This window comes from Oncorhynchus clarkii, chromosome 15 (genome assembly GCF_045791955.1).
Source record: "Oncorhynchus clarkii lewisi isolate Uvic-CL-2024 chromosome 15, UVic_Ocla_1.0, whole genome shotgun sequence".
Taxonomy (NCBI): Eukaryota; Metazoa; Chordata; class Actinopteri; order Salmoniformes; family Salmonidae; genus Oncorhynchus; species Oncorhynchus clarkii.
In genome coordinates, this window is record NC_092161.1 from 17,546,842 (window position 1) to 17,558,770 (window position 11,929).

An 11,929-nucleotide genomic window follows, 5' to 3' on the forward strand; every position below is an offset into this window, starting at 1 on the left:
GATATGATTTGATCTTTGATTATGAATCTGATTGGATACATGTTATTTGTTTCCTTTGTGATGCAGCACAGACTACTCAGTAAATATACCACTTTATGGTTAAAGGAATTCCTGCCTCAGTCTCATCCATTCCTCTGTCACCTGACACGTGACCACCTGTTCACCTTCACTGTCAGTCATCCTACCTGTCCAGCTACTCACACAGATTCCACTAATCTTTCACAGACAGTGTGGGGAAGGCGCAACAGCGCCTCTTCAACCTCAGGAAGCTGAAGAAATGTGTCTTGACACCTAAAACCCTCAAACTTTTACAGAAGCACAATTGAGAGAATCCTGTCGGGCTGTATCACCGCCTGGTATAGCAACTGCACCGCCCACAACCGCAAGGCTCTCCAGACTGAAAAACAGCTTCTATCGCAAGGCCATCAGACTGTTAAACCGCCATCACTAACACAGAGAGGCTGCTGCCTACAGTCGTGGCCAAAAGTTTAGAATTCCCCAAACAATCGGAAAGGGGATTCATCAGAAAAAATGACTTTACCCCAGTCCTCAATAGTCCAATCCCTGTACCTTTTGCAGAATATCAGTCTGTCCCTGATGTTTTTCCTGGAGAGAAGTGGCTTCTTTGCTGCCCTTCTTGACACCAGGCCATCCTCCAAAAGTATTTGCCTCACTGTGCGTGCAGATGCACTCACACCTGCCTGCTGCCATTCCTGAGCAAGCTCTGTACTGGTGGTGCCCCGATCCCGCAGCTGAATCAACTTTAGGAGACGGTCCTGGAGCTTTCTGGACTTCTTGGGCGCCCTGAAGCCTTCTTCACAACAATTGAACTGGTCTCCTTGAAGTTCTTGATGATCCGATAGATGGTTGATTTAGGTGCAATCTTACTGGCAGCAATATCCTTGCCTGTGAAGCCCTTTTTGTGCAAAGCAATGATGACGGCACGTGTTTCCTTGCAGGCAACCATGGTTGACAGAGGAAGAACAATGATTACAAGCACCACCCTCCTTTTTGAAGCTTCCAGTCTGTTATTCGAACTCAGTCCATCAGCATGACAGAATGATCTCCAGCCTTGTCCTCGTCAACACTCACACCTGTGTTAACGAGAGAATCACTGACATGTCAGCTGGTCCTTTTGTGGCAGGGCTGAAATGCAGTGGACATGTTTTTGGGGGATTCAGTTCATTTGCATGGCAAAGACAGACTTTGCAATTAATTGCAATTCATCTGATCACTCTTCATAACATTCTGGCGTATATGCAAATTGCCATCATACAAACTGAGGGAGCAGACTGTGAAAATTAATATTTGTGTCATTCTCAATACTTTTGGCCACGACTGTACATAAACTCGAAATCATTGGCCACTTTAATAAATGGATCACTAGTCACTTTAATAATGTTTACTCATCTAACATGTAAACTCAGCAAAAAAAGAAAAGTCCCTTTTTCAGGACCCTGTCTTTCAAAGATAATTCGTAAAAATGCAAATAACTTCACAGATCTTCATTGTAAAGGGTTTAAACACTGTTTCCCATGCTTGTTCAATGAACCATAAACATTTAACGAACATGCACCTGTGGAACGGTCATTAAGACACTAACAGCTTACAGACAGGAGGCAATTAAAGGTCACAGTTATGAAAACTTAGGACACTAAAGAGGCCTTTCTACTGACTCTGAAAAACACCAAAAGAAAGATTCCCAGGGTCCCTGCTCATCTGTGTGAACGTGCCTTAGGCATGCTGCAAGGAGGCATGAGGATTGCAGATGTGGCCAGGGCAATAAATTGCAATGTCCGTACAGTGAGACGCCTAAGACAGCGCTACAGGGAAACAGGAGGGACAGCTGATTGTCCTCGTATTGGCAGAGCACGTGTAACACCTACACAGGATCGGTACATCCGAACATCACACCTGCGGGACAGGTACAGAATGGCAACAACTGCCCGAGTTACACCAGGAACACACAATCCAGCCATGAGTGCTCAGACTGTCCGCAATAGGCTGAGAAAGGCTGGACTGAGGGCTTGTAGGCCTGTTGTAAGGCAGGTCCTCACCAGACGTCACTGGCAACAACGTTGACTATGGCACAAACCTACCGTCGCTGGACCAGACAGGACTGGCAAAAAGTGTTCTTCACTGACGAGTCACGGTTTTGTCTCACCAGGGGTGATGGTCGATTTGCGTTTATCGAAGAAATTAGCGTTACACGAGGCCTATACTCTGGAGTGGGATTGATTTGAAGGTGGAGGGTCCATCATGGTCTGGGGTGTTGTCACAGCATCATCGGACTGAGCTTGTTGTCCTTGCAGGCAATCTCAATGCTTTGTGTTAAAGGGAAAACATCCTCCCCCCTCATGTGGCACCCTTCCTGCAGGCTCATCCTGACATGTCTCTCCAGCATGACAATGCCACCAGCCATACTGCTCGTTCTGTGCGTGATTTCCTGCAAGACAGGAATGTCAGTGTTCTGCCATGGCCAGCAAAGAGCCCGGATCTCAATCCCATTGAGCACGTCTGGGACCTGTTGGATCGGAGGGTGAGGGCTAAGGCCATTCCCCCCAGAAATGTCCGGGAACATGCAGGTGCCTTGGTAGAAGAGTGGGGTAACATCCCACAGCAAGAACTGGCAAATCTGGTACAGTCCATGAGGAGGAGATGTACTGCAGTACTTAATGCAGCTGGTGGCCACACCAGGTACTGACTGTTACTTTTGATTTTGAAATCCCCCTTGTTCCGGGACACAATATTCAATTTCTGTTCATCACATGTCTGTGGAACCTGTTCCGTTTATGTCTCAGTTGCTGAATCTTGTATGTTCATACACATTTTTACGCATGTTAAGTTTGCTGAAAATAAACACGTGAGAGGACCATTCTTTTTTTGCTTAGTTTATATACTGTATTTTATACCATCTATTGCATCTTGCCTATCCCGCTCAGTCATCGCTCATCCTTATTTATATGTACATATTCTTATTCCATCCCTTTAGATGTGTGTGTGTATTTGGTAGTTGTGGAATTGTTAGATTGTTGGAATCTAGAAGCACAAGCATTGCTACACTCACATTAACATCTGCTGACCATGTGTATGTGTCCAATAAAATGTGATTTGAAGTGTCCACTTCATTTGAGGGCTGAGGGGTATCTGGTGATTTTTATGCATTCGGGTGTTAATTGTGGGAGACTCTGCCTGGGGAGACGACTTTCTGAGCATAGGCCATATTTTAAGCGATATGTTGCCCCCTGGCGTCACAACAGTACCTAAGTTAGTTCTGTAAAGTCACGTGATTTTTGGGAAAAGGAACGTGTCCCTCTGCTCTGTGCGAGGCAAGTAAACAACTTCTGGATTTCCAGTCAAAGTGCTATGCGGGGGTGCGCTCAGCTGTAGTTAGGAAACGGAGGAAACGCAACCTAAGGTAAGCGAAACCTGGTCACCCAATAACATACATTAATGACAATCATTCTAAATCTGTGGAAAATATGTATGTTTCGCTTCATGAGCAATCTTGATTTATTTATTTCGCTATTTTTAGATGGAGACGAATAGTTTGATATATATTTCATACCAAGCGATGCAGAATAAAAAGTAATTACTTTAGGATCATGATCAACGTGATTAGGTCGCATGTGGCTCAGTTGGTCGAACATAGCGCTTGCAACGCCCGAGTTGTGGGTTCGATTCCCACGGGGCACCCGTACGAACAAAAAAAATGTATGCACTCTAAGTCGCTCTTATCAGCGTCTGTTGCATTTATAAAATGTAGTTATTTCATGCTTTATCATGAACATACAATTAAATATATTGTAATGAAACAGCAGGGAGTAGGTATCGAGCCGAGGTCCGGCGCGCTATCGACTGTGCTGCAAAAGAATGCTCCTGCGGGCAGAGCCGATTTCCGCGTTTATAAACTCAGGATTTTCCGCGTTTATAAACCCAGGGTCGTTACACTATAGTATCGTCTCTAAGTGTAATCACAGTCAAACCATCTTTGGCCGAATATTTATTCACCAATAATAAATGTAAAAGTCCAGTAAGTAACAATGTGAGCGACCCGACCAAATTCATATAGAAATGTGAGTTATGGATGTCATTTTCATTGAAAGCAAGTCTGATAAGCTGTATATCCATTCTTTGTGCGCTACTTCTATGCTTACGGCTAGCTCATCTTTTTACTTCTGGTTTTGTACACCATCTTCAAACAGCTGAAAATAACTTTTGTTATTTATGCACTACCACACTCATCACAACTAGCACTCTTTATGTATTCTGTTTGGTTTATTTATTTTCCATTGTATAGTGTATCGTTTTTATCAGATACAAAAATGTGTATTGCCAAACTAGACTCAAATAAAGTTATACCGCGTCTTCACAGCTATGGCATCTGGGAAAATTCGCTCCACACGCCGACTACGCGCTTGGATGGTAGAACAGGTGAGTGTTTGTGGAGGATGGGCTCAATAGTCAAATGTGTGTTAATTGTAACAGCTGATTACAGTGAGTGTTTCAGCTGTTATGTCATAGTGATAGGTAGAGTCAATGTACTGTCTGGGAAATGGGTTGAGTGTTTCCCAAGCAACACTAACCACATCCTGTTGAATGTATTGGTGCAGGTCAGCAGTGGGAAGTACCCTGGCCTGATATGGGACGACGACGACAAGACCATGTTTCGTATACCATGGAAACACGCTGGGAAACAAGAATTCCGCAGCGAAGTGGATGGTGCCATCTTCAAGGTCCTGACACTAACAACTTTATGACTACTAGTTCATTGACATTTTACAGTAGGCTCATCATGTATTATCTATTAAAAACACAATAGTAGATCTTACTTCCTGCCTCTTTCTACTCCTCGACAGGCGTGGGCAGTGTTTAAGGGGAAGTTGTCTGAGGGGTGTCATGCGGACCCTGCCTCCTGGAAGACGCGGCTGCGAGTTGCTCTCAATAAGAGCCCGGAGTTCAGAGAGGAACCTGAGAGGTCACAGCTGGAAATCTCCGAACCATACAAAGTCTACCGCCTCGTACCCATCAACGAACAAGGTGAGACCAGCACACACGCTGTTTAAATATGTTTGTTTATTTCTACCCCTCTGCTAAGATGTTCCAGCAATTATCTTTTGATCCTTTGTGTAGAGATCTATAACCACATACCTACGATCTGGCAATAGAAACTGGGTGTAGCAGTGTACATTCTTTAAATTTCACTCAAGGTTGAGAAGATTGACATTTGGAATATTTGCCAACTTCAATACTCTAGTTCCCTCAGTCAGTCCAAAGGTTCATAGTCATACCAGAGTCAACCATGCAAATTAGCACAACAATAACTCCATATAGTTTGTAGCTATGGAGACAACTTCAAAGCAGGGCAGTAAACACATTCGTGACCTATGGTCCCTTTTCTCTTCACAGCATTGGGGAGTGTTGACATGAAGGTCCAAGCCAGAGCAGGGGGGAGGAAGAGAAGGAGCCGCGATTCAGACATCGAGGCGGAGGAAGAGGTGGTGAAGGTCAAGCAGATGAAAGAGGTTACCACCTCCCTACCAATCACCATGGTGGGTCTGGCATTTTGAGGAGAAAATAACAATCCAATGGAAACAAGTTATAGACATTTTTGGATACATCTCTATTAGTTATGTCAGTCTCTCTCACCGACATGTTTGATGTTTCTATTTATCAGTCTGTTCAGGAGATTGAGGAAAGTGTTCTTACAATCCAGCTAGACCAGGTTGATCAGCCCTCGGTCATGGTGAAGAGTGCTGGGAGTAAGTCTTATGTCTTACTAACGCAATGTCATGTCTGTCAGACACTGAATCTCTATGTTAGTTGATGCTGGATCTCTCAGCCACTGTCTCTTCATTCTGTGGAGTTCCAATAGCATGTGGTTGATTGACATGCTCTTGACAGTCTGTTGTCTTCCTCTAGCAGTCAATGAGATCCAGGTGAACTTTACGATCGAGACCGTCCCTCCCCCTGGAGGTAATGCTGCAGTAAATGCTAGAGAGAGTATTACAGAGTATATCAGAACTGTTTTTCATCACATACACTGAAAATGCAGTCTGCTGTCTCTCATTCAATCTCATTCTCTCCCCCAGCCCGGGACTCTTTCCATGTCTTAGTGAAGTACATGGGAGAGGAGGTGCTTAAACGTGGGGTCATGGGCAGCGATGTCCGGATCGCCTATCTGCCCTCTTCGCCCGTTCCCCCCACCCTGATGGTGGCTGGGTTCCCCCGCATCCCCCTGCCCGACCCCCCTTCCACCTTGACCTCCAGCATCGGGCCCCAGTTCCAGGCCCTCTTCACCCTGCTGCCCTTCATGGAGAAAGGGGTGATCCTGACCTCCACGAGAACAGGGGTCTATGCTAAGCGCTACTGCCAGGGCCAGGTGTTCTGGACAGGGCCACATTCAGCCACGGCGGGACCGCACAAGATGAACCATGCTGTGGAGCCCGTGCGGCTCTTCGATAGAGAGGCTTTCAGAATGGGTGAGTGACATGGGGCTGTTCACTCTCTCGGTGAGGATCATCCCACTTCTTTTTTGTCCCCTTAATGAATTTGAGTATTTCAGCAGTCAGTGTGTATTTACTGACTGTTTCCTTAGAGCTAGACCACTTCAGCAGCCACGGGGGAGACCCTCCTCAGTGTGGCTTCACCTTGTGTTTCAGTGACAAAGAGGACCCATCCAGCAAACTCATCATCACACAGGTACAGCTGACTAAGCCGTTCCCACCTACTCATAAAATACCTGTTTAACCTGTTGAAATGTAAACAAAAAGGTGTAGCAAATGCATACCGTAGAATGTTAATACTAGTCTATTCAATCTGCGTCGCAGAAGTTCAGCTTTACAGCGTGATTGAAATTTAAAGGCAATGTTTCTGCTTTAGCGAAGACTGCATTTGTCAGCTCAATCTGAAGTTACCTTTAAAATATATATATATTTTTTTTTAAATCGGGGAATCTGTTAACAGCTTTACAGATTGAATAGATCCCTAAGGTTTATGAAAGTACAGCATTGCTACACCTTATTTTTCCCTGTGAAATAAAGAGGGATTGAACCACCCCCTCTCCTCCAGATAACCCTACCCTGGGCTCAGCAGCAGGTCAAGGAAGCTGAAGACTTCCGAGAATCAATGGCCTACTTCCGCAACATAACCAGCGAATCAGGAGAGGTCACCATCAACCTGGTATCAGGTTCATTGCTATCCGAGATCCTTGGGACGTCCCTACCTTAAACATTTAAAAATGTCAACTTCAAATGGGGGCGGGATAGCACGTAAAAGTGGCCTTTAGCATCCAATCACAGGAAATCTTGTATAATTGACTAGTCTTTTTTTAAATGAAGCACTCTGATCTGATACTAAGGCATACACATGATGCACCAAATACTTGTCTGAATAGCACTACATGGAGTACGTCACTTTGGTTTTGCCCTTTACCAACTTGTGATGTTATACTGATGTTCCAAACTCACTTTTATATGGAGTCAGATACTTCTACTCCTTGTTGTAGTATTTGAATGCTGACTGGTACTGCGTCAGACACCTCTCTGTGTCCTCATGTTGCTTACATAGGTGTACCTGTTGACCAAGTTGTTTTAAGTAGCATATGAGAGAAACACTGACAGGCTCTGAAGCCATAGTAGGCTGAAGGTCAGTGATTTGATCATCACCATGCCAACCGTTATGAGGCGGGAAACAAACTTGTCTTCCATTTCTGTTTCTGAAAGTGGTAACGCACATTTCTATAGAGGACATTAATATTCCTAGACTTTGAAGCAGGCTCCTTCACTAGAGACATTGGACTCTTAAATGTGTTTGCAAGTATGTATTCAAGAGCAAGTGAGTTTGTTTTGCATTTGTTAATCTGCTCTCCATAACTCAGCACTTACAACTAGTCCCAACCGTAGGAAGTTAATGGTGTTAATTGAGATTGGCCCAGTTTTGCATGGCAGGTCACTTTACAGGTTTACCCAATTAGTAAATTACACAAGCCACAGTATAAAGCAGGTGTGGAGACTGTTCTAGAGTTATGGTGTGTGGAGACTGTTCTAGGGACCATGTCTGAAAGGTTGTTTTCTGCACCTTTGAACTGGCAATCTGTTGTTCGATCTTGCTCTATTGCACAAATCAAGTATGTTTATATAAGGTCTACTTAAGCCTTTAAGTGCACAAGGTGATGGCTGGCCTCGTCAGACTTTTTAATCTGTTAGTATTGTAGAAATGAATGTGAATTGATATTTATATGAACATAGCACATGAACACTTGAAGTAGTTTGTAGATGTAGTTTAATAAATTGAGATAAGGTTACACACTGAAAGCAGTGAGACAGGATGCACATAATGTGATGCCATTAGCAGTCAGTGAACTATGAGCACAGCTTTGTCAGTTGTAAGTGGGTTAACAACATGGCTACTGGGTTTGACAAGGCACACTGACTGAGAGACCGGAAGACTGCACAGATCTGTCAAACTGTAAATATGTTATTTATGCTTGTCTTTTATTCAATGTTCTGTCTGACCGCATTAAATGTATTTCATATTATCTTGGATGATGTGCGCTTATTTGACTGTTAGATGTTAATAAAAATATTCTTAAAATTTGTAGTATCAGTAGGTTTAAGACAAATAATTCAAACTTTTTTAAAGTAACAAATTAAACCACAAACTTATTTCAGACATTACCATTGGCTGGTGAGGCAAGCTCTGCTATTTTGGCATTGAGTTTCTGATTTGTCCAGTCCCTAGTGATGTCGTCCAAATGGCTGTCAAAATCCACTAATAATGAGTGATCTCCAGAGTCCAGCAGCTGATTGGCTATTTCCCGAGTCTCCTCCCACTGCCGCAGCATTATCCTGGAAGAAAAACAAAGGTAGCTTTAAATGAACCTGTACTTCCCTCTTCAGGTACTAACACTAACCATGTTTCCATCCAACCTTCTTATGCAGGTAAAGTACATGACAGATGAAAAATGTCACGACAGGCCTGATGGAAACATTACATTTGGCGGTGAACTTTCCAAATGTTGACAAAACATGCTAGACAAGGTGGGATCTTTTTGTCTAAAATTGTGTAAATGACAAAACGCTTATGCACATTGATAACCATATCGAAGTAAACTTGGAGTCAGGCGATATGTTAGGTTGTCCTCCCACTACGACTTGGGAAAGTATGCAATTTATTAGGCAACAGATGAAATAAGTTATGATATACTTCACAAGGTGGTGAAAGTGCAGTGATGAGCTTTATGCTCCTTTCCAATAAATATTGAGGGTCTAATTCTGGTGACATGCTTGGCTGCCATTTCACAAAGATAATCTCTCTTTTGTCCTTAATACTCTCATGTAGGTGTAACCGATGTGAAATGGCTAGCTAGTTAGCGGTGGTGCGCACTAATAGCGTGTCAATCGGTGACATCACTTGCTCAGACCTTGAAGTAGTGGTTCCCCTTGTCAGTTGTCTGTGTGTGCAAGAGGGTCCCTGGTTCGAGCCCAGACTAAAGTTATACTGTTACATAGTGCGGGTATAGCCTATCTGCCAGCTGTTGGCTAGAGCACACGTGCCAAGACCAGAGTGGGCACATTCATTATATAACGCAACATTGTGACAAAACCATCAGTAGTGTTGAAAATGTGATGAAAACCCATTTAACGTGTACTTTTTATTTCGGTACATGGGAATTTAACCACAAGTTGTTTTTATGTGCACTAGGTCATCACACACAGCCTTTTATCTGCAACAAGTCAATTTGATGGAAACATCTCTGGTGGGAAAATACACATTGTTTTTATGCAGATTTTAGAATATTCGCATGAAAATCTGTCACCATTTAGATGGAAACCTAGCTACTGACTATTGGAATTTAGTTCCATGCTCACTCAGACGCAATGTATGTAGTCATATGCAGTTGATAAAAGGTGTGCTATTAACACAAAAGCAAACTGTAGTTAACTACAGTATCTTGAAAGAAGGATAGCAGAGATGTCCAGCTCTTACGTGTGTTTGTCTTTGAGGGTCCAGCGGGTGTCTTTCCGCTCATACATCACTATGGGAGGCACCCTGTAGTCAGGTGACATCTTTCCACCATCAATCTGAAAAGCCACATAGATCAGAGATAAGTAGATGGCACACAGCATAAAGATTTACCAAAAATCTGCATTGTGACCATGTACACACACAGGAATTTAGACTAAAGTTTTGTGGATGCTTACCATTAACAAAACTGCATTGTTACACTGCTCGGCAATCTTATCTGCAATCTTCAATGCACATGGCGTAGGGCTGCCCAGCGAAGGAGAGAGAGAAGGAATGGTTAGTGTTTAACACAGATTATATTTTTATTTAACTAAGCAAGTCAGCTAAGAACAAATTCTTATTTTACAATGACAGCAGTGCATGACAGCATATGCATGTGATAAGCAGGCTATCAGCCACTGAAACTACCTAAGAGAGAAAATAACATCTAGAGGTGAAGCTGGACCACACCTGTTGTCTGACACACAAGCGTTGGCTTGGTAGTATCCTACAATCCTTTGCTGTGTCTGTGCACACCATACATCCACCTGAAGCAAAAGGTATGATACATTACAGCATAACAAATACATTAAGTCAAAAGACAACCACAATGTACATGCACCACTGCCAGGTAAGGATGAGTAGTTAGGCGATCTGTATTGGTCATTTCAGACACATGTTTGACAGTGAAGACCACTCAGGATATTAAATGGTTACCTGTGTGAGACCCAGCTGGGTGATGGGAGCCAAAGGCAAGTGAGAGTGGAGCAGGGGAACACAGTCCGTCACACACACAGCACCACCTGCTGGACTGGACGACAACAGCAGCCCATTGACACTACACCGTGGAAACAAACAGCCGTGCAGGTACATCTTCACATAGGCCAGACAGGACAGCTCAACCTCCCCCATTGCTGTGGACAGAAAAGGGTGCACAGACCAGAGAAAATGCAGCAAACTGCATTTAGTGATGAATACGTTGTTATAGTGACATGGAATAACTACAATAAAACACTATTGTTGGCTGGATTTGAGCATTTTGATGGCAGAAGTCATGAAAGCTGAGATGGCAAAAAATAGGTGTAACAGCTATAGTAACTAGCTGAAATGGTAGCCAGCTGGTTAGCACACATCCATGGTCGAAGGGCCTGCCTACGTAGATAGTTATGGCCAATAGTAGTTACTATCCTTTTATTAAAGTAGAACTGGGAAAGTTTATAGTGTAGATATTGAAAAAAATAAATCATTTGATAGGATATATAGGCATTCATCACGAGTTAACGTTACGTTAGCTAGCTAACAGTTAGTAGCAAGCTAGACTTACCGTCAATGGATATTATTTGCTGGGATGAAATTTCAGAAGTCCAGTAAAACAAACGTCTTGTTTGAAACTCATATAATAGTGCATGTTAATACATATTTAACTGAATATTGATAATTTACAAACGTTTGCACTGTGGAGCTGAAACTGCATCATTCAACTAAGACAATTTCCTGTTCCGTGCCCGCCTACCAACAGTACATCTGCATTTGGGTTGGTAAGGATAGCGACCGTCTAAAGTTCTATTGGCGTCTCAGTATGTCAATCATTTGGAAGTAGATCCGTTCTTCAAGTAGTGACGGTGTCTCCTCCTGGTGGACAGAGTTTGACATACCTTGTAACCCAATCATGCATTCATTTTTTTTGACACATTTACAAAATATGATATATGTAGTATAGCCAGATCTGTTTGTGCCGTCTTTTCAACTCCTATAGTCAGTGACATTAATATAACATAAATATAGCCAGAGAATGCAGTAAATAGTCTCTCTTTGTAGAAGTAAACTAGGTTGACAATCTGTCTTTCAACTACCAATACAGTAGACAAATATATTTATTTTATTTATATAATTCTAGATACAAATCAACAGTCACTAAAAA

The 11,929-nt window shown here is 43.0% G+C and overlaps 2 protein-coding genes across 4 annotated transcripts; one reads left to right on the forward strand and one right to left on the reverse strand.

Moving 5' to 3' along the window:
• The first annotated feature begins 3,253 nt into the window (after positions 1-3,253).
• Positions 3,254-8,539, forward strand: LOC139366991 (interferon regulatory factor 8-like). Of its 3 annotated transcripts, none has more exons than XM_071104827.1 (10): positions 3,254-3,418; positions 4,376-4,434; positions 4,614-4,736; positions 4,860-5,040; positions 5,410-5,552; positions 5,678-5,762; positions 5,923-5,976; positions 6,093-6,482; positions 6,599-6,702; positions 7,072-8,539. In XM_071104827.1, the coding sequence occupies exons 2-10, from the start codon at positions 4,378-4,380 to the stop codon at positions 7,228-7,230; spliced, it is 1,296 nt and encodes a 431-aa protein (XP_070960928.1). In that variant the 5' UTR covers positions 3,254-3,418; positions 4,376-4,377; the 3' UTR covers positions 7,231-8,539. The 3 variants fall into 3 exon arrangements, with proteins under 3 accessions (XP_070960928.1, XP_070960927.1, XP_070960929.1); XM_071104826.1 differs by having other exon boundaries at positions 3,308-3,418; positions 5,905-5,976; XM_071104828.1 differs by having other exon boundaries at positions 3,308-3,418; positions 6,663-6,702.
• LOC139366992 (ER membrane protein complex subunit 9-like) lies at positions 8,267-11,528 on the reverse strand. The gene is made up of 6 exons (XM_071104830.1): positions 11,333-11,528; positions 10,726-10,922; positions 10,480-10,556; positions 10,206-10,275; positions 9,991-10,085; positions 8,267-8,849 (listed from the first exon to the last, which is right to left on the reverse strand). Exons 2-6 carry the CDS (start codon positions 10,918-10,920, stop codon positions 8,669-8,671), a joined length of 618 nt encoding a protein of 205 aa, XP_070960931.1. The 5' UTR covers positions 10,921-10,922; positions 11,333-11,528; the 3' UTR covers positions 8,267-8,668.
• Between the last annotated feature and the right edge of the window lie 401 nt (positions 11,529-11,929).

Excerpts from the sequence above, each read along its gene's own strand:
- LOC139366991 (XM_071104826.1), top strand. The coding sequence starts at position 4,378 with ATGGCATCTGGGAAAATTCGCTCCACACGCCGACTACGCGCTTGGATG. Across the intron at positions 4,435-4,613 it reads GCGCTTGGATGGTAGAACAG|GTCAGCAGTGGGAAGTACCC; the intron begins GTGAGTGTTTGT and ends GTATTGGTGCAG. Across the intron at positions 4,737-4,859 it reads TGGATGGTGCCATCTTCAAG|GCGTGGGCAGTGTTTAAGGG; the intron begins GTCCTGACACTA and ends ACTCCTCGACAG.
- LOC139366992 (XM_071104830.1), bottom strand. The coding sequence starts at position 10,920 with ATGGGGGAGGTTGAGCTGTCCTGTCTGGCCTATGTGAAGATGTACCTG. Across the intron at positions 10,557-10,725 it reads CCCAGCTGGGTCTCACACAG|GTGGATGTATGGTGTGCACA; the intron begins GTAACCATTTAA and ends CTTTTGCTTCAG. Across the intron at positions 8,850-9,990 it reads ACCCTCAAAGACAAACACAC|GATAATGCTGCGGCAGTGGG; the intron begins GTAAGAGCTGGA and ends TTTTTCTTCCAG.